Here is a 27,836-nt window from a genome sequence, read left to right as displayed (position 1 = left end):
GAAGCAGCCTAGAAATTTTTTGACTTACGGAGAGCATAGGAAAGCCTTCGCTTACAGCAATTACGGAAATAGTGCAGTTGTTGTTCGCAAACAAGGATCTGATGTGACAAAAAGTGATGATAAGCCAATAGAATCTCAAGTATGTGTTCTCTTCTAAGATGTTCAGAATCAAGAACAGATACACTAGTTCATATATGATTTGGTTCACATAAAAAGGTGACATAGTTAATCAATAAATTGACTTAGTGCGATTTTATTAAAAAGGAAAGTTTAATTTTGATTTTATTTTTATTTCACGTAGTTTTTGTTTAATTTAATTTCAAACTTTTTTCTTTTTGTTTATAAGAAAATTTATTTTCTATATGCTTTGGTATTTTTATTAATAATTTTATTCATAAATTGAACGACATCCTGCCTTTATTTTTAGGAGTTATTCAGGGTTACAACGGTATAATATGGAGAGTGACAGAGAATCTGATGAGACAGTTGATAAAAGAAAATACAATCAAAACTGGCTTACGTTGAATGTATCAGGAAATATCCCGTCACCAAGAGTAGGACAAACTTGCTTGCATTTACAGGATGATCACAAGGCAATTTTTGTAGGAGGAGCTGCACCTGATTGTGCATTTAATGAAGTGTATTCAGTGGACTTAACAAAATTAACCTGTGATCAGATTTGTACACAAAAGTTTGAAGCAAGATATGAACATTGTTCCTTTATACCAAATTCAGAAAGAAATAAAATAATTGTTTTTGGAGGTGCTACTCAGAAAGGAAATAAAAATGACATCTGTGAATTTGATATTAATAACCGCTCATGGACTCAAGTTCCTACAAAAGGAGAAGTTCCTTCGCCACGTACTCATTTTTCAACAACAGCAGGTAATGTAACTTCCTTTCACTAGATATGGCAATAAAGTTGTACAGTTCAATCTCTAGAGAAGTATTAATTCCTACAATGTATATGTGTTTGACCCTAATTGAATCAAAAAAATATCTATTGTAGAAATTAATACACATTAGCTAGTGCTTCTGATTCAAATATGGTTATTTTGATCTTATATTTGTCATAATAATATATCCTATTGGCTTTTAATCCCGTAGATTTCCATTCTAATTTGATTGGAGTAAATATGAAGTTTTGAGTGTTAAGTAAATGATTAATGAGATAAGATTGCGAAGTATCAGTCGCACATAGTTCCTAATTTCTTCTTTTCCCTTGTACACAATATTTTGTATACATTTGTGGAAGATTATGCGTAAATATGGGAGAGTACTGAAATTCATACTAAAGTGACCAGGAGGAAATGCCATCGTATATTATATACATTTATTTTTTGATAACTTCACATAGTTCCTCAGTTATGCTGAAAGGCACGTGTCTCATTGAAGATACTCAAGAGAATAAGATTGAATCAAATTAATTATATGTAATAAATAACATATTATATGAGCTGAGGGATAACGCAGTTTGAAGAGCACAGAAATAGCCTACTGCAGTAGCGCTCCGTGGTCTGCAGAAGCAGTGGTTGCAATATCAAAGATATCTGCATGCATGCGAGTATTCCCCTCCCCCGGCGTTCTTAAGTCTTATCCAAATAATATTCAGGAAATGAAGAGGAAAGTCTTTTTAAGCTCTGTTTGTATACTTATTGATTTAAGTGCATTATCTAGTATTGATTTAATATATAGGTTATTTCTTTATAAAATGAACAACCAGTCTCATTGTACCTTTATATACTATTTATATACAAAACTTCTATACCGATGTTATTGAACAAGAGATAAATAGACTATATAGCGTATACTATAGGGCATGAATGATGCCATTACGGAAAAAAGAAGAAAAAACAAGAAAATAGCTTATGCTCATGCACGCAATTAAACAAAATTATTTAATTAAATAAACCACACGTTATTTAAAGTGGAAGCCCATTCTTTGTTCTTTTTAAGTTGCAGTTTTTTTCTTTTACCCTCTGATTGAAGTCTGGAATGCTGCTCACCAAGTCTCTCTGGATAGAAAGCATCGATACCTGGTCTTGGAGGTGTCATGACGAACCGAAGGAATAACACCTGAGAACAACTATTACGTGTTGCAGCAAATAGACACTTTCCCTCAGTAAGTTCTGAATCCTCGGAATGGGAATTCTCGAAATAATGTCAAATATATATATATTTTTTTAAATTCTGTTCAAAATACGGGTGACTGAGACTCGTGACTGTGATTTAAGAATGTTTAATAGTGTGTTTAATAAAATGGTGTTCCTTTCTGGTTACTCAATATGTGTTTTAAACTTTCCCAGTGTTTATCTTTTGTTCCGCAATTGTTTTATAAATATGTTTCACTTTGGATATAATACTTAGTTTAGCACAGTCTTCGCTTTTCATTAAGGTCATTCGTTACTTATCTTTCTTGCCTTGCATGCAATGAGTCAGCGTAGAAACCTATTTACAATATAATTATAAGAGATAAATGCTAATTTCTTCTCTTTTTAATCCCTTGAGAAAAATTCTGCAATCGCCCGCACTATCATAAAAACTCGGATTCTCTTACAGTGCAAGTAAAAATGTAGTAAACGAATCAAAAATCAAGCTTTTAAGATAAAGAATACAATAAGAAAAGCTTTGACTAGAAATAGTCGTACGTTGTTCTGGTTTTCGATGTATATGTTGTTCATGTCTGTGTATTTACTTCTAAGTTCTAAATGGCCAATTAGTGGTGTTCTGTGGTGGAGAAAAAGGCCCAGAACCAGTGAATGACAGTCGAGTTTATCTATATGATCCAAAGGAGATGAAATGGACAGTATTAAGCACAAAGGGAACAACGCCCTCACCACGACAAGGTCATGTTTTAGTGTCTTCCGGCAATCAGGTAAACTTTTGTTCCTTACAAAAAGATACACGATTCTATTAAATATATTCAAAAGATATTGATATTCATTAACTTAAGGATCTTTACAATTCATCTCTTTTATTTATTTTTTAAATTCGTGTTAAGAACTCGATATCATCCAAGAGTATGGAAATTGTAATAGAAAGCCATTTCTTACGTTTCGAGTAGAATTAAACAAAATAATAATTTTGTTCAAAACTTCTCATGTAATGTAGAAATTTTGAGAGTCCGACTGTTATGACATCATGTTGATCCACAAGTTTATGAACTGTAAGAAAACTCTGGAAATTGTTATTTAATAGTATTTGTAAAAACCGTACGCTTAAGTTCTGCACTTGTTTGATGTGAGATGAAAACTATATTCAAGTGAACTATAATCGTTTCATCACTTAAATTGAATACAATAGGATACTATAGAAATTACATTAGGATTTGTTTTTTGTTGTTGGCTATCGGCTAATATCCCGGACTTTTCGCTTCATCTGCACCATAACGTTTTACACAACTTGAGTAGTCACTTCTTTTGCTACATGCTTCTCATATTTTTGGAAACCTATTTGAGTATAGCACTTTTTTCTTTTCTTTTTTTTTTAAATACATTTTCCAGTGGGTCGAAACGGCTGGGCGGCTTGGCTTTTTTTTGGGGGGTGGGAATACAAAATTGATGTTTCTGGTTTGTAACACATTGCAGTTTTCCTGGCGTAATAGGTGTTCTTGTGTACCAAGAAGCCTCTAGCTAGATATTCGACCTCTCCAGTAGCTCTTTCTCTTTTCATTGCAGGGGTAGTGGACAGAAAGAAAGAAACTAGGGATAATTCTTTGTATTTTCAAAATATAACTAAACATTGAGTGAGCAGGTGGATACCGTGAAGCATAGGCTGAGAGCAAGCAGCTCAGCCACGTTCAAACAATAATTATATATTCGTGACGCGACAGCTCAAATACAATGAGTGATCGCAAAACCAGGCCAGAAGATAGTTTCTCTTGCGGCTTCTTATACAACGGGGAGGTTTAAACAATCATCCAGGTTCAGCTCGGTGGTGGTATACCCTCAGTGTATAGTGACTTATTGCGCGAACCACATCTGTAATTTATCTGCCACACACACACACTTTTTAATTTTTTTTCTACTGCAATACAGAGCTTTTTTCGCAAAGAACTTCTAACTTATCAATTGCAATGCATTTTCCAGATTCAAGTGCAGTATTGAAATTTTGTTTAAAATATAATGTACGGATTTCCAGAACAAAACGTTTTGTATAGCTGTAGCCCTACAAATTGTCTTAAATTTTGCTTCTCGTATGTTTTGCACAATTCTTCTTTTAAAGCATCTTTATGTTCTTATTTTATTCGCTGAAGAAGGCTTACACCAAACTCTTTACCCCATCACGAATTCAGTCTAATCTGTATGTTTAATATAAACTTCACTATTCATTTCTCATGTTATTTCTTCCTTTCGCCTTTAGGTTGTTTGCTTTTAGATTCATTTAGTTTCAAATACTTAAGTTCATTTTTAATGTAGAGTACGACAATAGTTTTCTTACGTATTTTTTAAGTATTTAGATGCATTTGTTAGTCTATCGAACTCGTGGTCACTGCTGATCGTTTATTTACACCCAACTACTTACACAGCCTTCCTATATAGCTACTACAAACATTATATCATAACTATTGCCATTGTGTTGCTCCAACACACGATGGCAAAATATGTGCAGAACTTTCGTGTCCAGTTCTTAGTTCATTTCTAAGTGTCCATGTAGAAATGTTATTGTTTCTGTATTCACCAGAATTAAAAGAAAGAAAAAATAAATGTGTGTGTGAAGCGTAGTGAAGATAAATAATCCTTAAAAAGTATTTGTCTAGTAGTAGTCAACTGGCTTTGAGTGAAGAATTTAAGTAAAAATATATTGGGAACAAATTAAAACACCGTATAACAGTGATTCTCAGTGAAATACGCAGTCTTAATCCAAGATGTCCGTAACGCATTTTTAATTTAAGTAAATACTAATAGAATCAAATCTACTAATAGAATAAAATCTGTAATCAAATGCTCAGTCCCTTGATTGCTGCTCTCAGAACAAACAAACAAACAAAAAGAATTTTACAATCATTTAGATTTTACAAGATTAACATTTTACAATCATTAGTACTGTTGTGCGTGGGGACCAAGTTGACCTTGGGCGCTGCTGTCATGTCGACCAACCTGTTCAACCACATTAATAGCGCCACGATGTGGAAAACCGCTTCGGTTGAAAATGATATACCATAGGAAACTTCTTTCCAATACAAAGACTGAGGATTATTTACTATCCCAGACTGAAGATAGTAAAATTTTGGGGGGATATTAGTGATATACTTTATTCGTTGAGATTTTACAGACGTTTTATTTTCATTGATTTTCTCCTTTCTTATTGTGGCTGTTATATGAAAACCATTTTTGAAATATCCATTGTTCATAACGTTCAATCAGTCCGGAATTACGGAGAAAAAAAAATATTCACTAGTAACATATGACCTACTAAATGCCAGTGAATGCTAAGTCCTTTTACTTCGGTTTCCTTGTGATGCTAATACTTCGAATCGAATTTGCACATGCACTGCCCCTCTTCGCAGCGCATTACACACAAAACAATATTTATAAGTTATATTTATAACGATATATTTATAACACGTGTTTTTCGTGTTATAATATTATAGCATGCTGTACACTCGTAAAGAGATGCAAATCTTGTCACGATATTGTAACTACCAAAAGTTCATTTCTTATCGGAGCTTTGGCAATAGCATAATGCGCGCTCAATGGTTCATACCAGACTTCAACTAGGCTGTCGCGTAGTACAGTAATTATTCTAGTTTCTCAAAATTCTGCATGTTGGAAATATCAAAGTTTAATTTCTCACAATTAGTGTAGTGTAGCCACTTAAACAGTATGAATGGCTGGTTTACAATACTCCAGACATTAGTGAATGACAAGGCTTCATGAGCATCTTATCTGTTGATGTTTTTGAGTGTATGTTTATCAGAAATTCGAAGCATGCAGTTTTGGTTTACTTAGCACTTCTAGGTTTAATTTAAAATTAATTAGTTAAATTTTCTATACTAGCCTTATATATAATGTTGAACTGGTTCTACTTATGTGTAAATTAATTCCAATAGGTATAGATATGACAGTGACAATTTCAACATAACAATAAGTTTTTATCACTTCAATCGTTTTTATGTTTGTTACTTCAATCGTTCATTGTAACTAGTCTATAAAATAGTTTGCTGATGGCAGAAATCCGTGTTGTGGAAAGTTAGAGAACTCCTCTGATATAGCTACAAAAGTGCAGTATAATTTGCATGAAGTTGGTATATGGAAAATTTAGTTTTCGCGGACGAATAAAGTATTAGGTAGGTGGTCGCAATTCAGTGAGCACTCAGTGCATTAAAGAATTTGGAGAAATAAGAAAGAGCTGTTTTGCATATGCAAGAAAATATACGAAACGGGAAAATGGCTAGATGATTTCTTATAAATCAGGATGATTCCGTTGGAAAAGGAAACAAATGGAAAAGGTGCAAAGAGTAGTATCACACACGGTAAAACTTTTAATGTAAATATTGACCAGGAATATGACAAAACAAACGAGAAAACTGAGAAGAAACTGTTCGGAAAGGCACTGGTTTCAGGAGGGTTTATTGGTGGTAACATCGGTGAGAGATTTTTCGGAAAAGGAAGGACAGATGTGTAGTATTTATTGATTTAGAAGGGTTCTTGACCGAGTTAAGTGGATATCTTGTTAGGGGTGCTGGAAAAGGCTAGGTTGCAGTGCAAGGATCGACCAGGATTGTAAACGCTCACTTTGGAAACAAGCTTAGCTCAGCTCAAACTCAGAGTGTAAAAAATGAGTTAACTCAAGTTCAAACTCAAGCTTTTTAAAAGGACCGTGCTCAACTCTCGCTTTTTTTTTTTTTTTTTTTTTTTTTTTTGTTGTTGTTGTTGTTGGAGTTAACGCTCAACATAAGGGAAACACGCTCTGTTTATTTAATAACTAAAAATGTTTACAATGATGCAGATTGAGAACGGTCCGGATTACAATTAGAAATATTAGGGTAAAGTATTTACTTTAAAAGAAAGAATAATATTCAAGAAATTCATTTATAAACCAGCAAATCTGTAATTACCGTATTAAGGTATAGTAATAATGACCTCCATATGTGTCCGTAAGAAAAGTACTCTACACATCGTATGTACCTCAACACCTCATAAACACTTGCCACTCAGTTGTCTTTGCTCCCCCAGCTCTTGCATCTCCGTATGTGTTACGAAACAGATATTCTTGCCAACGTGTTTAGCGAAATGTCAGTCTGCTAACAGAATAAATATATTTAAAGCATCAAGAGATTTGTTTGTCTTGAAACTATTTTGCAGTCATATTTTTTATTCTTGCAGCTCTTAATCTGTACGAAAAGATTATATCGTCTATATTATGCAAGGTTTCAAGTATAATAATAAATGCTTTAAAAATCGGTCAATCTATATGAAGTTACTTGGCATCAATAAGCGTTGCTTCACCATTTTTAACATTTAGAGATTTTTCAGAAACTACAGCTAAAGTACACTGATAAAATTTTTCCTACAATTTTAATGATTTTTTCAAAATTTGAAATTTTATAACTTTTGCAGTTTTTGAAGAAATTTTAACTATAATATTTGACTTGAACGAAGTTGTGAATTTTCAAGAGTTCCACGGGAAATATATTTATGCTACACTCAGCCCATTTGTTTCTAAACTAAATACTTAGCCAACTTGAATCATAGAACACACTGTTTTAATGTATCAATATACTTGCTTAATCTTTAAATATAATGTAAAGTTCATAGCTCTAGCAGCATCTTTGATTTCATGGCTTCATCTACAGTATAAATAGAAGAGATTAATTTTGAAATCTGCTTCTCTTGCCTTTGTTGTAATTTATCGATAAATCGTAAAAATCATAAGTGATACAACAATTATTTATTCTTGCGGAAAATATGACATGTGTACTGTAGCCTGGAAGGAAAGAGAGATTCATTATTATATACTTTAAGCAGCAAATATGAATCAAAGTTCTGAAAGTTCTGAATGTTACTCCATACATCTAACAAAAATTCTGTTTTCAAGGAGTGTGCACAATGAAACACTGCAAAGAATTCGTGTAGAATTTTTTAGTGTATAATGTGCATTATGAATAGTGCATACAGCTACACCTTGCACAATACCTGTACTCAGTTATGTAAATCCACGTGGAAAATTAACCATTTTAAAATTACATGTAAGTTGTTGACCTTACAGCAGCCTTAATGTAGTGTATCAATTGTATCATGGTTATTTAAATTTTTGAGTGCGCATTTAATTTGATTTTCTCATGATTTACTTGGCTGTGTTCATTAAGTTGGGTACAGATATAGAATCTGGTTCCAGATTGACTTTAATTACTTACCCTTCCTTTTTCACCAAGAAACACTCTTAGTACCTGAGATTGTGTTTAATATGCAGTGTGGCATTCCTCAATACAAATTCCTTTAGGAAGACATACGCGTTATTACTTAAAAAAATCGTTTTTATGCGAAAATACGCACGACCCTGTGGTATGTAGTCTCTTTAGGTAAAGTTCCGTAGCTGGTTCCCCGGGATTACTTTATGTGATGAAATAGTGGCTGCGATTATTTAACATAACAGAACCTAAGCTAATTCAATGTACTACTACCGAACTACTTATTATTACTATAGTATCACTGGAATAAATAATAATACTTATACAAATACATAATAACATAATAATAATACATAGTAATCATACTGATAGTAAGTCACTATACTAACTATAGAATATAGGGGTTGTTAAATACTAAGCACAGTACAGGTTGTTACTTACTAATCATTAAATTATTTGTATAACACCACTGGCTGTAAATACTATTTTTTATATTTGTGGAGATAGTACGCGAATTAAGCATTTTTTCCAGGTGGGGATGAGTTACACCCATATACGCACACAACCATCATACGCAAACTATATAGAGAGAATGAAGAAAGTTATCCCTGTCATGGATGAACATTATCTTTTCCAGAGGGAGGATGAAGTTTTGCCAGAGAGGAAATTCCTGGCATCTCGCCGTCAATTCGCACAGTATGTGGAGGGGCCTGAAGAGTACAAATTCTATATTGTATTACGTTCTATACAGTACAGTAGGGACGTACGCAGGAGGTGTGTTGTATGCCGAAATATTCTAGACAGATAATTCACGTCCTTTGATCTTTCGAATAACTAGCTTGCAGGCAAAAAAAACGGATTATTTTTATTTCATAAAGATCGTTTGACCAGTTTCAAGTTATAATTTTAATACCACCATAATGAAGTTCTAAAAAATGCCGCCAGGTTAATATTTCGAAAGTTGAGACTAAGCTAAATCTACTTCTTGTACTCGAAGAGGTTTTGCAAAATTTCGTAATAATCCTAGTAGTTATTTTAACTTGAAATTTTTGTCGCCTATAAATAATACCGCTGGACTAACTTGAGGCACTTGAATCTTAGCTAAATCGAATCGCTTTCTTGTACGCGAAAACGCGCAAGTCGTGAAGATAGTTTGTTCAGTTTGAAATATAACTGAAGTGCCCGAAAATTCCGCTAAAGTGATTTGTGGTAGTTGAACCATAATAAAATCTCATTCTTATATGCTGCAATGCATTTGTACAAAATTTCTTGAAGATCCTTTGTTGTTTCTGAAATATAAGTGAGGCGCCCCCGAGACAAAGCACACTCGAAAACGCAGCTAAGGAAGTTTAGTCGAAAGTTGGGACTAAGCTAAATCTCTTTACCTAATCGGAAAAAATAGTTTTACAAAATTTAATGATTGTAAGAACTCTTTTCAGTTAATTTTTTTGCGCCCCCCAAATGAAGTTCCGAAAACTGAATTGAACTAATTTGAGGAACTTGAAACTTAGGTAAAACACTTTCTTTTACGCGAAAGTACATTTGCGAAAAATTTCATTTACATAGTTTGCTATTTTAAAACTATAATTGAGGTACCCCAAAACGCCACTAAACTAATTGCAGGTAATTGAAACATACTTAAATTATTTTCTTGTACGAGAAAATGCATTTTCACAAAATTTTGTGAACATTCTTTGTTGCTATTGTAATACAAGTGAGGCGCCCTCAAATTGATGCATCCAAAAACGCCACTGAAGAAGCTTTTCGAAAGTTGAGACCAAGCTACACTCTGTAAAGAAAAAATAGCGACACTTGCTTGGATATGGTTTTCACAATATACACTATCCAATACGATCTTTTACATGAATTTCTGATAATATTACAATGCATATTCTCAATGAGCAATTCATCCTGAATACTTGCGCCATAGTTTCAGGTTTTTTATATGCATATAATGAATTTATATGCATATATTAGTAATTATATCTGTTTTCAGCAAAAAACGTCTGTGGGAAAAATTATACATAAAAGTATGAAAGATCAAAAATAATAGCACAAAACAAAAAATGTAATTTCTTAAGAGTAAGATATATTGTGTACGAACATTGAGAGGTACAATACATCAAACTAGATTTTTTTATGTGGACCATGGGCTTTAGGATGTGCAGGAAATCGTCGAGGCCTTTTTGTGACAAAGCTATTGCAAAATGCAACCTTGATTTCATGGAATCACTCCCGGATTATCTGTTCCGTGAGTTCCATTCTATCCGAGATAGTTGTCTATTGAGTCTTCTGCTCATGTTGACCCAAGTTTTACAATTGGATTGATGTCAGGTGAGTTTGGAGGCCACATGAGTCTTTGAATAGTCATATTCTTGCACCACGTATTAACGATTTTCGCTCGGTGATATGAAGCATTAACGTCCTGGAAAACGAAGTAGTCCATATTTTCTTCAGGAAAGTTATCTTTAGCTGTTGTAAGAATTTTACGTACCAGAATTTGAAGACGTTTTTTTGCATTAAATGACTCTTCACATATACATCCATTATTCTGACGCTGGCGGTGAAGCAAGCCCATACCAACACTCAGTAACTGAATATTTGTATCTCTTAAACAAAATCCGTATCAAGTTTCTCGCTCATTCGTATTCACAACTTCACACCACTATAGTTTCCCACTATTCTAAACTTTTCTCAACGGAGAAAACGCCATGCTTCCAGTTGTCATAAGTCCAAGTAGCATATCGCCTCACAAACCTACGTGTTGAAGTCTTCTGTGTTTTTGTCAGTTTCGACTTTCGAGGCGGTTTTTTCTTCGTAATATCCTCTTCATACAGTTAAGAATACAGTCGTGCGCGTAACTGCAGTTCCAATATCATCTCAAATTATAAAAACGATTTTTGGGGAAGTCATTCCTTAATTCTGCAGTGCTATTAATTTTATTTGGCGATCTGCTCTGGGTGATGCTTTCTTTTTTCTATTACACTGTTGACGAAGGGATGGTTTCTTATACTATTTTTGCTTGTGAATTACTCTTTCTGCCGTCGAATGGTGGATTTTGAGTATTCCAGCTATCTCCCTTAGAGATGTAACTTAACTGTGCAAAGCAAGAATTTTGTCTTGTTCACGTGACGACAAGTCACATTTCTTACCCATCATACTTGTTTACAGTCCACATGAGCAACAATTTTATACAAAAACAACGCTGCACAACAACAATATTGCCACTTGACACTGTTCAAACATTGACAAAGCAGAGAACAATCACAAAATGCTAATTACCTGGGCCTACACATTACAAATGCAATGCAGAATTTTCACTCCAATAACTTACGAGACGCTCTCAGGTGCCATCTGGAGAGAATATTACTGATACATAAATAATTAGTAAGCGCTGTTGTACACCATAGGTGTCACAGATAATGCAAATGTACTATCAAACTCATAATTTCCTTCTATACCTCTTCTAGCCAGCTGCAACTATGGTTTTCTGTGTAAGTTACCTTGTGAATTGAGGTGTCGCTATTTTTTCTTTACAGAGTGTAGATCGATTTCTCGCAACAAGAAACGTTCCACTACCAAATTTCATGTAAATTGTTAGAACCGTTTTCAATATAATGGGCTTTCAATCTTTCTTCCATTGCAACACGAAAGCCCTATCGATGATGACGTCACATTTTTGTCCACAGGCCTGTATATCTGTGGCTACGTTACAGTACGCACCATACACGAGGGGTCCATAGCTTCGTGCTTTTGGCGCCCCACAAGCACGCGCCCGTCTGAGTTGTGTAGCAGAAACGGTAATTCATTAGGTCAGCACACCCTTTTCCAATCAACCGCGGTCCAGTTAGCGTGCTCCTGTACCCAAGCGCGAGAAAGTAGGTGGTGACGGGTCGTGAGAGTAAATGACGAGTGACTTGTCTGCTGTGGAACTTCATGCGTGCCAGTGTACGCCGCATAGGTACGTGGGATATAGGTATTGTGCATGTACTATTGTATTGGTCACGTAATTCTCGGATACTGATGGTTCGTTTGGCTGTTACGCGTAGTTTGACACGACGCTCGCCCGCGGTGTGACCTTCCGTACGCCCCTGCAGTTCTGTTGCCTGCAAGCCTTATCCTATTTTCTTGCTACTCCTTGTACATTTTCCGTATACTGGAACGGGCGCGTCCAAGTGGAGTGTGGATAAATCCTCCACCTCATCTCCTTATGTGGAGGGGTAATCGCAAATCAGTAAGCACTCAGTGTAATAACTTCAACAGATATATCATCTATCCTAGTTGCTTTATTATTCTTCATATTCCTTTTGTTTGGATTCGTCCCTCGGGTGTTTTTTTTTTTTTCCTTTTTTCTTTCTTGAATATCTCGAACACGCAGTCCGTTTCTAATACCAGAAAATTTATCTTATGTTCCGTGGATCTACCTAAGTTTTTTTGATAAATATGAGCAAGCTAACTCGTAAGTAGTTTTAGACTATTTATGCGTATTAATTTATCTGGAAATTGGATTGAATGCTTATCAGGAGGAGCTGTTTTAATCCCGACTCTTCGGTGTAATTCGATTAAATTGTAGTTTGATTCTTTATTATTAATAGGTACTGCCTAATTTCCTGTCTAGTCGCTGAGAGTGTATTTCCTTCTTGCAGTTTATTCAACATGCTAATGGAATCACTGATCGGATTGATTTTGAAGAGAGATACAAAACGTACATATACAAAACGTACGTACAAAACAAAGTACCACAGGAAAAATGGTTATTACATATATTTATTTAGGTGAAATACATATTTCCAATTCAACATCTATCGTTTTCACTTATAAATCTTAAAATAAAATTGAAGTATTGTAAAATGAAATATCTAGCACAGATCTAAGTAAACCAATTTCGAATTCAAGGGGAAGGAAATGATAAAATTTCTCCGAATTTCAACAATTTTCATTTAATATTGTTCAAACAAGAAGAAAATCCACAAATATTAAATGAAATTTCTAGGAATTCATGCGTATAATTGCACTTTTCCCTTGCCATTCTGTTATTCTGTGCGGGGAAAATCTTAAGAATGTTAGTTTTCTTAGAGGACATTAGTCTATATGATGCCCTAAGCTAGGCTTAAAGCAATACCTTTTTTTGTGTCGTATGGCACATTGAGGTCAATTCTAATCTCTTTTGTCGCCCCAAACTTTATTGGAGCGACGCTCCTCTATATTCGACTGAGCCGTTCGTTTGTCCGGATATTCTTCCGAGATACCTGAACCGTTCTTAACCAGATTTAACATGGTGATTCAGGAGCACGCGCTGAGTGTTATAAGAGGTCGAATGTCCCGATCGGAAATACCATTATGAAATAATCACCGAAAATATACACGGTCTGTCTTGTATAAGTAGCTCCGGAAGACATGAGGCATTCGAACGTGAATGACATCATCTGAAGAGCGCTCACATCGGCAGACGTTCCATCTGTTCGTGAGCCTGCGGGGTGTAACATATTTGATGGCAAAAGATCAGATGGCATGACGCTGGTACCATGGAAGAGGGGAAGGATTCTTCTCTGGGATTTCACCTGCTCTAACACTTTCGCGTCATATAATCTCACTTTTTTTTCATCTCGAGAAGGAGCTATTGCAGCCCGCAGAGAATGCGAGAAAAGAAGAAAATATAAAGATCTACTCGACAGATCTATTCGTGCCCGTAGCTATTGAATCAAGCGACATTTCGAGCCTCGAAGGGCCCAATTTCATCAAAGAAGTAGGCCAACGTATTGCACACGCTATGGTGACAAGCGGGCTATTACTTTTCTGATACAAAGTATCAACATAGAAGTTCAGTGAGGAAATGTGACTTCCATTTTAGGTGCATTACCTCCTGGCAAATTATTAGAAGTTTTCCTTTTATAACTAACTGTTCAGAATTTGCTGTTTTGCACATTTTGTACACACATGTGGGACATACTTGTACAACAGAGCATCTAAAAGAGGTGAATATTTGTAATCTGGAGGTGTTCAAAGGTTGTTGATAATGTGTAAAGTGTCCTACTTTGTGTAATTTAACTTTTGAACAGATCTTTAAACTCAAGTGTATAAATAACAAAACCGAAAGAAGGCAGTCTCACCTGTTAAGAAGTTAATAATAATAATATAACAAAAAAAAAATATTCTGTATCGTTCTGTTCACTAATAAATTCCAATCACCGAAAAACGGGATGCTCATAGACTTAACCTTGGAAAATCACTTGACGCGGTAGTTCCCATTGTACACAATGGAAAATAGAATTTTCAGCATTAGAAATAGTGCAAAGCGCTTTTCGTTTTGTTCTGCGAACACAGTTTTTCAAGCGAAGTTCCTCTACTCGACTTAGGCGTTCGTTTGTCTGGATATTCCTCCGAGATGTCTGAACTGTTCTTACTGTTTTGGCAAAGCCCTTGTCTTTTGTTCTGCGAACACAATTTTTCAAAGCCATTATGGGTTTCACTGATACCAAATTCAACTATTTGCATGCCGTGTTCGTTCACAAAAACAGTTCATACACTAAAAAATTCTATGAATAATCAGGAAAGGTCGAGTCGATCACCGCTCCAAATTTGCAGTACTTGCATACCTAATTTTATTTACTATTCATTTTAGTTGCATACACACACACGCACACACACATAGACAGACAGAGAAATCCTACAGTTAAATAAAACGTTAAAAACACGCGTTTGACGTAACAGTTCTAAAAAAAAATTCAATAAATCCGTAATTCTCCAGATAATATTTGATAATCCCAGGATGAACTTTCTGATACTGAATCACAATGTCTTGTAATATTCTTCTTCTCTATCATGAATCTTACATTTTACAACAAAAGAAAAAATAGCATGGTTAATATACGATCTGCATGCCGCTTTCTTTCGTTGATGACCATACAACGAAAGTTACGGAATTCACAGTGACATCTTGTGAATCACACGATCAGATCCTTTCATCAGTCTTAACTCGGAGCTATGTAAATTGATAGATATATTTTCTGATATAAAGAACTTACTAATGTGAATTTTGTTAAGTGCAAATTATTTCCAGTCCAATTACATTGTTTTTTTAGACGAAAAATTTAAACGAAAGGTCATTCTCGATCTGTATTTATTGAACGATGTACAGGGTGAGCCCTAAAATCACTTGACAAAAATGCATTTGAAATACGTATGAACTGCGAAATTAATTCAAGTGTTCAAAGAGTGCTCTGTCAATTTCTATGCACAAATTACATACGTTAAATATAGAGAAGATATTACATCACTAATGTTCTGGATGATAATTTATCAAATTCAGTCTGTTCAAACCCTTTATTCAAGTTAAGGATTCCTCGTTGGTAAAGAGTTCGAAAATGCTGCACCATAACTTAATCACATCTTGGTAATCTTGGCCACTTGACCACTTTTGAAGTACGAATACACGCCCATTCTTTGATATCTTCGTGTTCACTCTAAACTTACTTAATTACGAATGTGACAAGGTTTAAATCCTTTATGAAATAATTTTTCACAATGTATATTCACTAACCACAACATAACGTATTGTTTACGTCAATCAGGTACTATTACTCTAGTCAATTGAGAACTGAATAACTGCTACTATCAAGCAACCTATGGCTCACACTATATTAATTCTTTTATATTATTTTGCATTTTTAAAAAATGTTTTGATTATCATATTTACAATGTTACAAGCTAGCCAACATATCATCATATCAATTTTAATTATTATTAGTAATATTTAAAACCTAATACAGTAGGATATTCTCTATTTTCTGTATAAAACATTACATTTTTTATTGTCAGGATAAGTTAAAATTTATATTATATTTGAAAATATAGAATTCCCTGTTATGTTAGGTTGAGAATACTGGTTAAACAAAATTGTGTCAATACTTCTTGAGAAACGAACTACTAAGGTAAAAAGGAAATACTCTCAGTTAAGACAGGCTAATCTTAAATGGAAAGAAAGTTAAAAAAAATAAGGTTCGTAGTTTCGTAGTTCGGAGTTAAGAAAGTGTTAATTCTAAATGGAATAACAAAAGAAAGAAAAGTAAAAAGAAAGTCTGATGTATTTAACTTACCTGGCTGTTAGAAAGCTGGAGGTTGACTTAATTCAGTATATATATATATATATTCTTACCTGTAGTGTAGGCGCCTGCTACGGCACCGTGCACAGGAAGCTCCTTTCTGTTTGACTTCAGATTCATGTTTGGGGTAGTCCATTTCTTTTTTTTTTCTTTTTCTTTTTTAAAGTGGTCATATGACTTGGGTGTGGTCAGTAGGTGGCCACGCGATTGCATCCGTTTATGTTTTGTGCGGTCATATCTCATCACAAAAGTAAGATACGAACTTCATTCTGATGCCAAATTAAAGATAATGCATGTTTCAAGAAATTTGTTAATACTGTTTCTCTACGTTGGCGACATTTTAAAATATGGCGGCTGTTATCGAAAAAAAAATAGCTTTCTCAGTTTCATAGCAGATTACTATCATAAATACGGAAAACACCTAAAAGAAACGTATCGAGTAGAATCTCACATTTCAAACGATATCTATATTATTCCTGCATCTTATAAACTAAGGGAGCTAGGCTATTTTATGTGGCGCAAGGTGTTAGATTTTGAGAACGTAGATTGCACTAAACAAAGTGGCATGTGCAAATACTCGTTAAAATAAAGAGAAAAAACTTTCGGAACGGAGGTAGTACGTTATTTTGAGAACCCTGCAACTCCTGGCGGAAATAGGATTTGGACTCTTACCTACAATGACATCAGTATGGCGGCCAAGCAGAAGCGTACTTTGGTCCCGTGTGCACTGAAAGATACTCTCTGACTTTTTCAGATTTATGTTCTCTGTTTAACTTCAGTGGGATGGTCCATTTTTTTAATTGACGTGATTTGGGTGTGGTCTGTAATTCCCCCACCTTTTCGAATATGGCCTCTCTGTCGCCCTGTATATTTTGCATTTATATCTACTTCGTCTCAAAATTTCGCATCCGACTAAAATTTTTCATCTGATCAAATTGAAGGAAATTAAGTTTACACAAATGCTTTCCGATTTCAAGATTGAAACAATATTTATAAACTGAAACTGATATGCTCATTTATTATTTTTTTTTTTCCCACCTTCTTTTGTGGGAGATAGGACATAATCTGCAACTAAGGCTATAAAAATCTGAAGCTCCGAGTCTATATGACAAGCAAGCAAGTGTTTGAACACTACAAATAGTATTTTATATGACGTGTCCAAAACACACAAAAAACACATTACGTATTAAAAAAAATCAGTGTCGAATGTTATTTATGAGGATTCTGGGACGAAGAACACCTCATGTACAGTGTGTACAACAGATTAATTCGAGAACCCGTCATTGACATACATTTTCTCTAAAGTATTTTCTGCACGGACATGGAGTTGGAAAGTCTGGCGGCATTGTTGCTTTGTCGTTGATCTTGGGCATTAAGAGTTTCTTACACTTTGTTGTACCATAATGACAAGGATCCAAGTCGAGTGCATTATCGGTTGCGTGCAACCATTTATAACACTAAAGGTATGCTTTTTTAATATGAAGATGGATAGATGTAGTCGGAGAAACAAGATCCACGAACGTCATTTGGAGACGCTTGTGATGAAACTGGTATGAGCGTAAATCGAATGTAGTTAACTGTAAATCAAGAGTTCGTACTTGGAATCTTTCAACTTTGTTTATCATGTCATCAGACAGCTCTGTTCTACCAAAGCTTTCGAGAAAGTCTGGGACACAGTCTTCACCAGCTTTCAGTAATGCATGTTTGTCCCGACTTGGGAAGTTGTACCACAGTCACTAAATGCGTAAATGGCTGGAAGAATGGAAATTACGTACGCGAGTATGAAATTCGTTAATGAGTGGAGTAAAACTGTCCTCATTATCTTGAACAATTCACACAGAAACCACAAATGCTGGACTCCAACGATTTTCCAACTGTTTTGAAAATGGTATAGTGCGTTTACAAATATACCCGTATCTGGAGAAGAAACAGTAATATGAGTGGTTGATTTTATTTTTGCACATGATGAATGTGCACTAGAATCTGGTCATCCGCCTTATCGTGTGCACAATGTAGGAGTGGTTCCTCTTTATTTTCTGCAGCATGAAAGAAATTACATTTTTCAGGGTCGTCAGCATGAGCACCTCCAAGGTAGATGAGTACAGTCTCTTAAAAGACAGCTACTGTCTGAACCTAATCGGTGAAAAACTGCTGAAATTTTATCACATTGCTAGAAGACGACCAATACCATTCCAGTTATACTGGGAGTGGAGTGTTGAGATTTGGTGGAGCGACTCCAGTGGTCTCTACTTTCCATACGTCGAAGCCTCCTCTGGGACTTGACTCTGTTTACCTTATAAACATAAAAAATTATGTCGAGTCGCAGAATATTCGGATTCCGCAAGAATTATTTTCCATAGATGATTAGCTAACTCACCAAACATCTTCATTTTGTTTTATTTTTTTAAACTCTGGCTTTTAACAACAGTGAAAAATCTGTGGGTACAAGGTACATCATGTGGAAATCTCTTACTTCAGATAGCTCCCCAATTGTCCTGACGTAGCTAGGTCAGCACCGAAACTTTTGAGTATCCTACTGGGAACTGAAACCGCGACCACGGGCACCGAAGGCACGCGTGCCAACCACTTCCTTTCTTTTCAAGGTAACTGACTTTTACCAAATTATATGTTATCTGCTGAACACTTTGAACGGATTATACCGTAACCATTACGACACTATACAGGCATGAAGTAGACGAGGCCAGTTATAAACTCCCATGCCCGAAGCGGGATTCGAATCCATGACACTCACAGCAAACCTTCCATAGCCTAATGGCGCAGACCACTCGATTATGCCTGTCGGGTTTTCTTGGCTAAGCGGGAGCACATTTAAGATAACTGATTATCTTGAATGTTGCTCCTAAATACTGACATTCTGAGTCTTATGTATCAAATATTACCTGTGATAATACGATACCCTCTCTGTTTCCTATAGACGAAAAGCTATAGTTACCTATACATTATCTAGTAGAGAGAAAAGTTCTAATTCTCTAATAGTTGATGGTGATAGTCAAGCTTTGTCGAAGGATGATCCAAACCCAAACTGAAATACTGATGTTATTAGAATGGCTGGAAGTTATCAGCTACTATCTTTGTACTAGCACATGTTTCAGTTTCCAGATCTCAGATATTTATGCCGTATTCAGTCGAATTCTATGTATGAATCCGAAATTTCAAATCTAGATAAGAGGCACCAAAAGTCATGCTTATTCTTAGTGCTCACATTGTGATTTACTCGGTAATTATTAAATCATCTTGAAAGGTATACGTTTGATATTTTGAGCAGACAGAAAGATAAATAGACGTAAAAACTAGTCAATACTTGTCTTAACTGTTTATATTTTCTTAACAGTCAATGAAATAGCTCTCTTGAGGAATTTTAAATATTCGAGTTTTCTATTCCAGTTTCAAATGTATTCTGGCTTCAGATGTTTCAAACCCGAGATACGGATTTTGGTCCTTGAACTAGGTCTGGACCTAGATTCGACATTTGAACTCTCATCCGGAACAAATCAGATCATATTTAGTATGGCATTCATTTGATCTTTTGAGTAGACTGAGGAAGACGAATAGAGTAGTCAGTATTGTCTTAATTTTCTGCTTTCTTCTTCACTGTCAGGACTTCGTGAAATTACTTCTGACGAATTTTAGATATTCAAATTTATCACAATTTGAGATGTAGGTTTGGATGCGAATCAAGATCTGAGATCCAGATCCAAATTTTGAACCCAGATCCGAGATCCGAATTTCGAACCTAGACCCGAGATTCGAATTTCGGATCCATATCCGGGATTCGAATTTCTGATCCAGATCCAAGATCCGAATCCGACCATCCCTAATTTGCGCATGCCACTTTGTTTAGCGCAATCTAAGTTCTCAAAATCCAATACCTTGCGCTACATAAAATAGCCTAGCTCCCTCAGATTTTAAGATGCAGGAATAATATAGGTACCGTTTAAAAAGTGAGATTCTACTCAATAGTGTTTACTTCGAGGCGTTTTCCGAGGTAGTTCCGTAGTAATCCGCTATGAAACGAATATAATGTAAGTGAGAAAGCTTTTTTTCGATAATAGCCGCCATATTTTAAAATGTCGGCAACATAAAGGAACGGTATTAACTCTTAACACTTGAAATATGCATTATCTTGAATTTGGCTTGAGACCAAAAGATGACTTAATAACATTTTAGGAAATATATAATTAATGAAGCAAGATCGTTAACACAAGTGTTTCCATTTTTTAATAGTGTGCATATTATGTTAACTTTCAGATGAAAATTCCCGTGTTAGTAAACCAGATTATTAATTTAAAAAAATACTACTTTGTTTTTATTTATTTATTTATTTATTAAAGCTTGGAAGTAAACCACCTCATTTTCAGTGAATTGTGTATGAACATGTTCAATTATTTTATTATGTTTCAGATTTATTGCCATGGTGGGATGAGGAATACTAGTTTCTTCGATGACATGTATGTGTTAAACGAGGATAGAACATGGGTGCAACTTGATAGAGGCATTCGTTATCCGTGCCCTCGAGCAGCACATGGCGGTGTTTTGCACCAGCAATGGGTGTATATTTTTGGGGGATTAGGAGAAAAAGGCGTTGCCCTTAATGATCTCTGGAGGTTCGACACCGGTAAGGAACAAGTCGAATTCTTTTCATGTGTTTCTTCAAGTGGATGTTCTGTTTCTCTCGAAATTTATATTGATTTATTTTATTTTTCATTGTCAAAAATATAGAAACTTTTCTGTTGCTCATTAGAAACCAGCAAACGTGGAGAAAAAATTAAATAAAAAAAAGGATTGATTTAAAACATGATTGTTCCTGTTTTCTTTTTGGATAAAATGCGTTACTATCATTATCTCTATGGAATGGTGAAATAATTAATCGATTGATTAGCGGCACAGTGGCCCAACAGTACAGTGCTCATCTCTGGCGCTAGGGAACTCTGATTCGATCACAGGCCAAGAGAATTTGTAACAGAAAAATTTTGTTCGTGAGTTCTCCCGTTTCCTTCTACTCTCATTCTACCAATTATTTCATAATTATTAATCATCCGTTTCCTTTAGCCTAAAGGGCATAACCATGAGACGCACTGAAAGATTTAATTTTCGTAGGTGGTGATTCACATTGTTTCCTTCAGATTTTCAAATCAAATGAGTAAATTCTTCTGACAAGTGAGTATTTAATATAATTCCTTCCGACAATTGATTAAAATAGATCATATCAGAGAAATGTAGAATATTGCTAGAGCCTTTCTATTTCAACTATGCCCTTGCTGGCGATATGTGATTTCCCATATCCTCGAAAGAGGAGGAATAAGTTGTTGCGGCCGAGATCTTTCAATTGTTGGATGCTGAAACGTTGCCACAATGAATTATTTCACGTCCTTCGCTGTGCTCTGTCTTGTTAGCCACTCTAAGTAGCCTACGATCGTCACTCGTCAAGACCAAATGACTGAATGACAAATTGACAACACAGCTGAGGCCATTCACTTCTTTTCGCTACGCAAAGGGAGGGTTTCATTCATCACAGGGTGGCAAGGGTGGAATCGAAGTATAGTTGTCATAGTTTCCGAGGGCACAGATGAAATAGACAAGCTCTAGTACAACATTAAAAAATATTTTATTTATAAAAAATAATTGTATTCCGTGTTAAACATCGGCCCTTTTTTATTACAATTTTTATCAGAGTATTGCTATCTCCGAAGTTTTTTCCTCAAATAGCATGTCAGACTACGATAGAACAATCTTGCTTCACTAAGCTTTATACCATCTTTGAAAAGTATGTGGTAATATCATCGTTGCAACAACAATTAAAATTACGTGTTCTTTGGTCAAATGTTAGTTCACATAATGGTTACTGGTAAAATGAAACCTTGAAAAGATAATATTTCATATTTGCTTGTTTTCTTGTGAACCATCTCCTTAAGAATCCAGCTTCTTTTAAACCTCTTTCTCTATGTTATTCTCTTGCCTTCTGTGTTCTTAGTGGTTCATTTTATTTATTCATATTTTCCTTTCATAATTCTCCTCGCACTTCATGTCAGTCACTCCTGTATATAACTTTGGTTTCCAAACAATATATCCCGTTACATGTAGAAATTTTACCCCTGATGCCAAAATTGGATTTTTTCTTCTACTTGGTTGCCATGTTTTCCTTCTGGTCGGCTGTAGCCTTTCAACTGGCTTCTTTGAGCTAATATGCATATTTATCGTAAACTTTATTCACGAAATTTAGTTGTAACTAACTTTAACTTTCTTTTCCTGTTTTTCTTTCTCTTTACTCCTCCTAATGATACTATATAAACTTTCCATTTTACGAAATAGAAACTTCCGTTGTAGACACGGCGCACAACAACTCTGCACTTGAGTGACGTCATGCTGTTCGCGATTTGGCTCCCATCTGACCGTGATTTAGGAGGCAGAAAAGTGAACTTATCAGCGTTGTCAACTGAAATAAATATTCACCATGAATCTAGAAATGTGAGCTATTATTCATAACTCGTACGTTGTACCTTTTCATCTATGTATATCTAGATCATTACTATTAATAGACGTTGCATTCCACAAATAAAAATGAAATGTCAAATATTTTTCATCTATGTGTATGCGTACATAAAGGAAACATTCACCTGCATTTCTTCTATTCCGGATAAGTCACCGTCAGTATCCTCTTCTGAATCACTGTTGCTATCAACAGGGCCGTGCCGTGGAAAATCAGCGCCCGGGGCGAGGCCCCCATACATATATTTCAAGCAATTTTTCCTTTCTTCTCCCAAATTTTTCGTTCCCCTTACTTCGGCGCCCGGGGCCGTCGCCCCGCTCGCCCGTTTCCCCCCCTACGGCACGGCCCTGGCTATCACTATCGACCCACCGAGACTGATAACGACCCTCTCAGTAATTTCATCCATAATTCCTTCTGCTTCCCAATACTGAGTTTCAATTTGCTTCACGTGATTACAAACTGATATCCATTCGTTCCTCCCGATTTGCCCGAACTTAATTTGAACATCATTGATTTTGAATGTTGTGTTTCGTGACGCAACCCATCCTTTCACTAAATACCAAATGTTTTCAATTGGATTCAATTCCGGGTGATAGGGGGAGGGGGTAAAATAAGCACAGAGTGTCCATGGCGTTTGAAAATTTCGTCAATTGCAAACTTTTAAAATCTAGATTTATGTGATTGGATTGAACTATACAATTCCGGCTTCAGCATATTACAATCAAAAGAAATGCTTTTCTCTGTCAGCCACTGCATCATTTGTTGTTTAGTCGAACGAGAGGTAGGTCCTTTTTCCAAAATAACGTTATGATAGGATTCATTATCACAAACCACGACAGAATTGTAAGGGAGATTTGGTATTAATTTATCTGTAACGCACTTTTCATAATTCTCTTGGTTCATTTGGTTGTGGTAGTCACCTGTAGACTGACTTGCTTTCCACATTAATAATATATTGGGTACAAACCCATGTTCCCCTCCTGCATGAATCATAATAGACCTCTAACCCCGAGAGACTGGTGCTAATAGACCGTGAGAGCCGTCGTTGCTCCAAGATTTGTTTGAAACGTGAGATGATAATATGTATGATTCGTCTACATAAACTATATTTCGCGCTTGGTTTCGATATTCCTTTATACGCCTCAAGTAGGAAATTCTTTTTTCCCGAATTTCTTGGGACTCGACAAGTACAGTTCTGTTAGTTTTAGTCTTTCTCCACCGAAACCCAAGATCTTTCAGTATTTTTCTAAGGCTTGTGCACCCACCCTGAAAACCTATTGATTCTGAAAGCTTTTCCCTCAGTGTCGAAACAGTAGAAACTCTGTGTTCCTTTTTATAAAAGTCGTAAGTTGTTCTCCGAATAACATCACTGTCAAATTCATCTACCCCAACCCCAGGTTTCTGACAACGCCAGATTTTAATCGGAGTTTCAAAACAAGTTTTCTTAGCTTCAACTGTCTGCTCTTCTTTCTTTATATTTTTGATCGTCTGTAACGATACCCCTACAACCTTCGCTGTTCTTTCTAAAGCTTTTCCAACAGGAATTGTGAAGATATCTTCTCGAGCTTCCATCTCCATAAATTTGATAACATTCCAAATCACTCTCTAGCCTGTGAATGGATCTTTTTGTGCTTCACTTTGGAGTTTATAACATTCATAGTCACGTTAATTCACTACAACACACACCGAGACACCTATAAACTACTACACTAGCCTATCCACAGTACACTGGACCGGAATACGATAACACCCTCGTAACAACAAACACCTTATTTTCAACCTACCAGCACACTACATGAAACCTAGCCAAAGAACAAACCTCGACAAGCATCGGAAATATCTTATTTCGAGGTGTGAGTGAGCCATGTCTCTTGTTTTAGACCCTAAGCGAATGGAATGCTACGATAGCCAAAATGTACCATGTGTTCTGTTGACCAACAGATGTGTGGGGATTTTTTTTTTTTTTTTTTTTTTGAACCCAAAGGTCAAAATAAGAAGGGTGAAAGAATGTTTTCCACTCAGTATTACTTAGCATTGTGTTATAGTGGTGTATATAAATCTAAATTTTTGTGTTTTGTAGAACAAAAATACTATGTGTATCTATTCTTTTGTGTGTTAATATCTGGGATTGTGTGGATATATTTGTATGAGTTCTTTACCCTATTTTTATGCCGGCACGTTCAGATGTTTGATACATTCAGTTATTCTTAATTTTAATAATTAATTTAAAATTCTCTTATACTTTGGTTAATTAACGCTATGATATGGAAGATAAAAGATCTTTTTTTAAAAAATCGGGAGCAGTACTACGATCAGAAGTCTTAAGTAGGGAAATGATATATAATGTCAGAGCTTACTTTGAGAAAGAAAGAGCAAACGATGGTCTATTTGTTATCAATTGTACCAATTGCAAAAATAGTGGAGAGGATGTGTGATGCTTTGCAAAGAGGCAAACATTTAGTAGTTTTTAACTGATAAACAAACTATATATATATATATATATATATATATATATATATATATATATATATATATATATATAAACTATTTAGGATCTACTACTGAGAAGTTTGGATAATCGCGGTTGGCAGCATATCTTGCGCATGTGTAGTATCAACCATTTCCTCTCATTTTCATCTCTCGCGCTCGAGAAATAACGGTTTCAAAGTGCAAAGTTAGCTTGCAACGTGTCTACTTGTCTAAAAATCTCCCGACTTTTTCTTCTCTCAACCAAAATCTACACTATTTTTCAAATACCACTTGCATTTCTTCCATTTTGTCTCATTTTCTTTTCCCAGATATTGCATAAAACTTTTCCATGGATTCACTCCCAGGGAATTTTACCCATTAAATATATGTTTATATTGAAAAAGAAAAAAAATGTGGCATAGTAGATGATCATGGAATGAGATTCTTTACGTTCGTCACGATTATGTGCAGAAAGAGAATCAAGGATACGGACATAAAAGATTTGATTAGAAAGAGGAGAGATATTATACAGTCATGTTCAAAGCAATATGACCAACCATTTACCTTTTAAAGGTATTCTACTCTGACCACAAATAAGATATTTTACCACTTCGATTTGCAGCGAAGATCTCGCAGTTTCTACTCGGCTGAAATGATGTACGAGAGCTCCCTTCGTGACTGAGCGGTTACCGTACGCGCCTTTGGCGTAGGAGAGCCGGGTTCGACTTCCGGCAGGAGCTTATGTGGTTCGGATTCCACGCTAATCAGTAGGTTGACGTCTCATATTGCCTTGCTGCTGAAAGGGACGTTAAACTCAAAATCAACTCAACTCAACTTGTGGAGGCTCAGAAAATTTTTCAGAGAAGTTCTGTGTTGGACACAAAATAGTAGTTTTACTTAGCGAGTCATTAACATCTTAACCCTTTCATCTGTTGTACGAGGTGCTACCCAAAATATCCGAGAATGTCATTGTAAAAATCAGAAAACTATACTTACAACCTTATGTCGAACGTCGCCTTCAAAGTAGTCCCCTCCGGCATGTGTGCAACGATCCCAGCGTTGTTCCCACTTTTGGAAGCGCTCCTGGAAGTCCGCGTGGTAAAGGGTCTTCAGGACCCGTTGCGATTCCACTTGGATGTCTTCAGTGGAGTTAAAAAAAAAAGTCGCCCTGTGAATGCGAGTTTCATCTTCGGGAACAGGTAGAAGTCACATGCTGCTAGGTCAGAGGAGGAGGGAGGATGGAGGACCGTTACCATATTGTTTTTGGCCAGGAATTCCCTTAAAACGAGCGGTGTGCGCGCGGGCGCGTTGTCATGGTGCAGCAACCAGTCTTTCGTTTGCCACAGCTGTGGTTGTTGTGCTGAACATCTTCCTTCAGTCTCTTCAAAACCTCTCAGTAAAACTACCCGTTGGCATTCTGACCAGGTGGAACAAACCCCTTATGTTTTTTTTTTTTTTTTTTTTTTTTTTTTTTGTAAAAATCTAATTCTGGTGAAACAAACGAACAAACGTTACATATTACGTTGTGTGAAAAAGAGAATTAACTGGACGTACTTGTATTTGTTATTTTGTTCTATCAGGTTTCTTTGAAAAGTTTTCTGTACTTATTTAACAAAGTTCCAGAGAGATGCTAGAGCATTACATACTGAAAGCAGTGAAAGGTGTTTATTATTATTATTTGAATGAAATCCACATACATATTTAGTATTCGCCAGGAACATTTAAAAAAAGACTTGCTAAGGATGACCAATAGCAAGATTCAGGAACTTCCCAGTTAAGAAACAAGAATGTTACCATAACATACGTACATTTTCTCAATATTTAGCAAACTAATTTGGTGTATATTCTGTTTCTATTTCAGATGCTCTTCGGTGGGAAGAGATAAGGAAATCTGTGATTTTTCCACCTCCGAGACTGGATTTTGCTATGATTGTAGTAGAGTTACCACTTGAATTTTTAAAAGAATTTTATAATAATATTCCTAGTGTAATGCAGTCAGTATTAGGTAAACAGTTTTCTGCAATGGATTTCACGGACCAAAAGAAGGATATAAGAACAGACAGTAAAGGAACTAAAGATAGCTGGGCACCTTGTATCTTAGTTCATGGTGGCATGGATACAAATGGGTCTTTGTTTAATGACTTCTGGATATTTTCCTTGAAACATGAAATTGTATGAAACAATGGACAAATTAGCATAAACTTTATTTATGAAAACCAATGAACTGTTCTTCCACATTCCAGAAATTTCTACTTAAGGGAAACTTAAATTGTGCATCTTTATATTGTAGTATTATAATATAGTCGGCAAATGATAAAAAATGGACTTATGTATATTTGCAATAAAATTTATGTTTCAGCTGTTCTGAAATTATATTTTTTTTTTAAATACTATAACATATTTT

General features: G+C 35.5%; 1 protein-coding gene across 1 annotated transcript; it reads left to right on the top strand.

Annotated features, from left to right (window-relative positions):
• Positions 1–27,802, top strand: LOC145690542 (rab9 effector protein with kelch motifs-like). The gene is made up of 5 exons (XM_081765516.1): positions 1–139; positions 428–885; positions 2,703–2,875; positions 20,878–21,091; positions 27,294–27,802. The coding sequence occupies exons 2-5, from the start codon at positions 456–458 to the stop codon at positions 27,608–27,610; spliced, it is 1,134 nt and encodes a 377-aa protein (XP_081621642.1). The 5' UTR covers positions 1–139; positions 428–455; the 3' UTR covers positions 27,611–27,802.
• The last annotated feature ends 34 nt before the right edge of the window (positions 27,803–27,836 follow it).

This window comes from Thermobia domestica, chromosome 7 (genome assembly GCF_964235325.1).
Source record: "Thermobia domestica chromosome 7, izTheDome1.hap1.1, whole genome shotgun sequence".
Classification (NCBI taxonomy): Eukaryota; Metazoa; Arthropoda; class Insecta; order Zygentoma; family Lepismatidae; genus Thermobia; species Thermobia domestica.
Note: the sequence above shows the minus strand (reverse complement) of the source record. Positions and strands in the feature narration are given on the sequence as shown.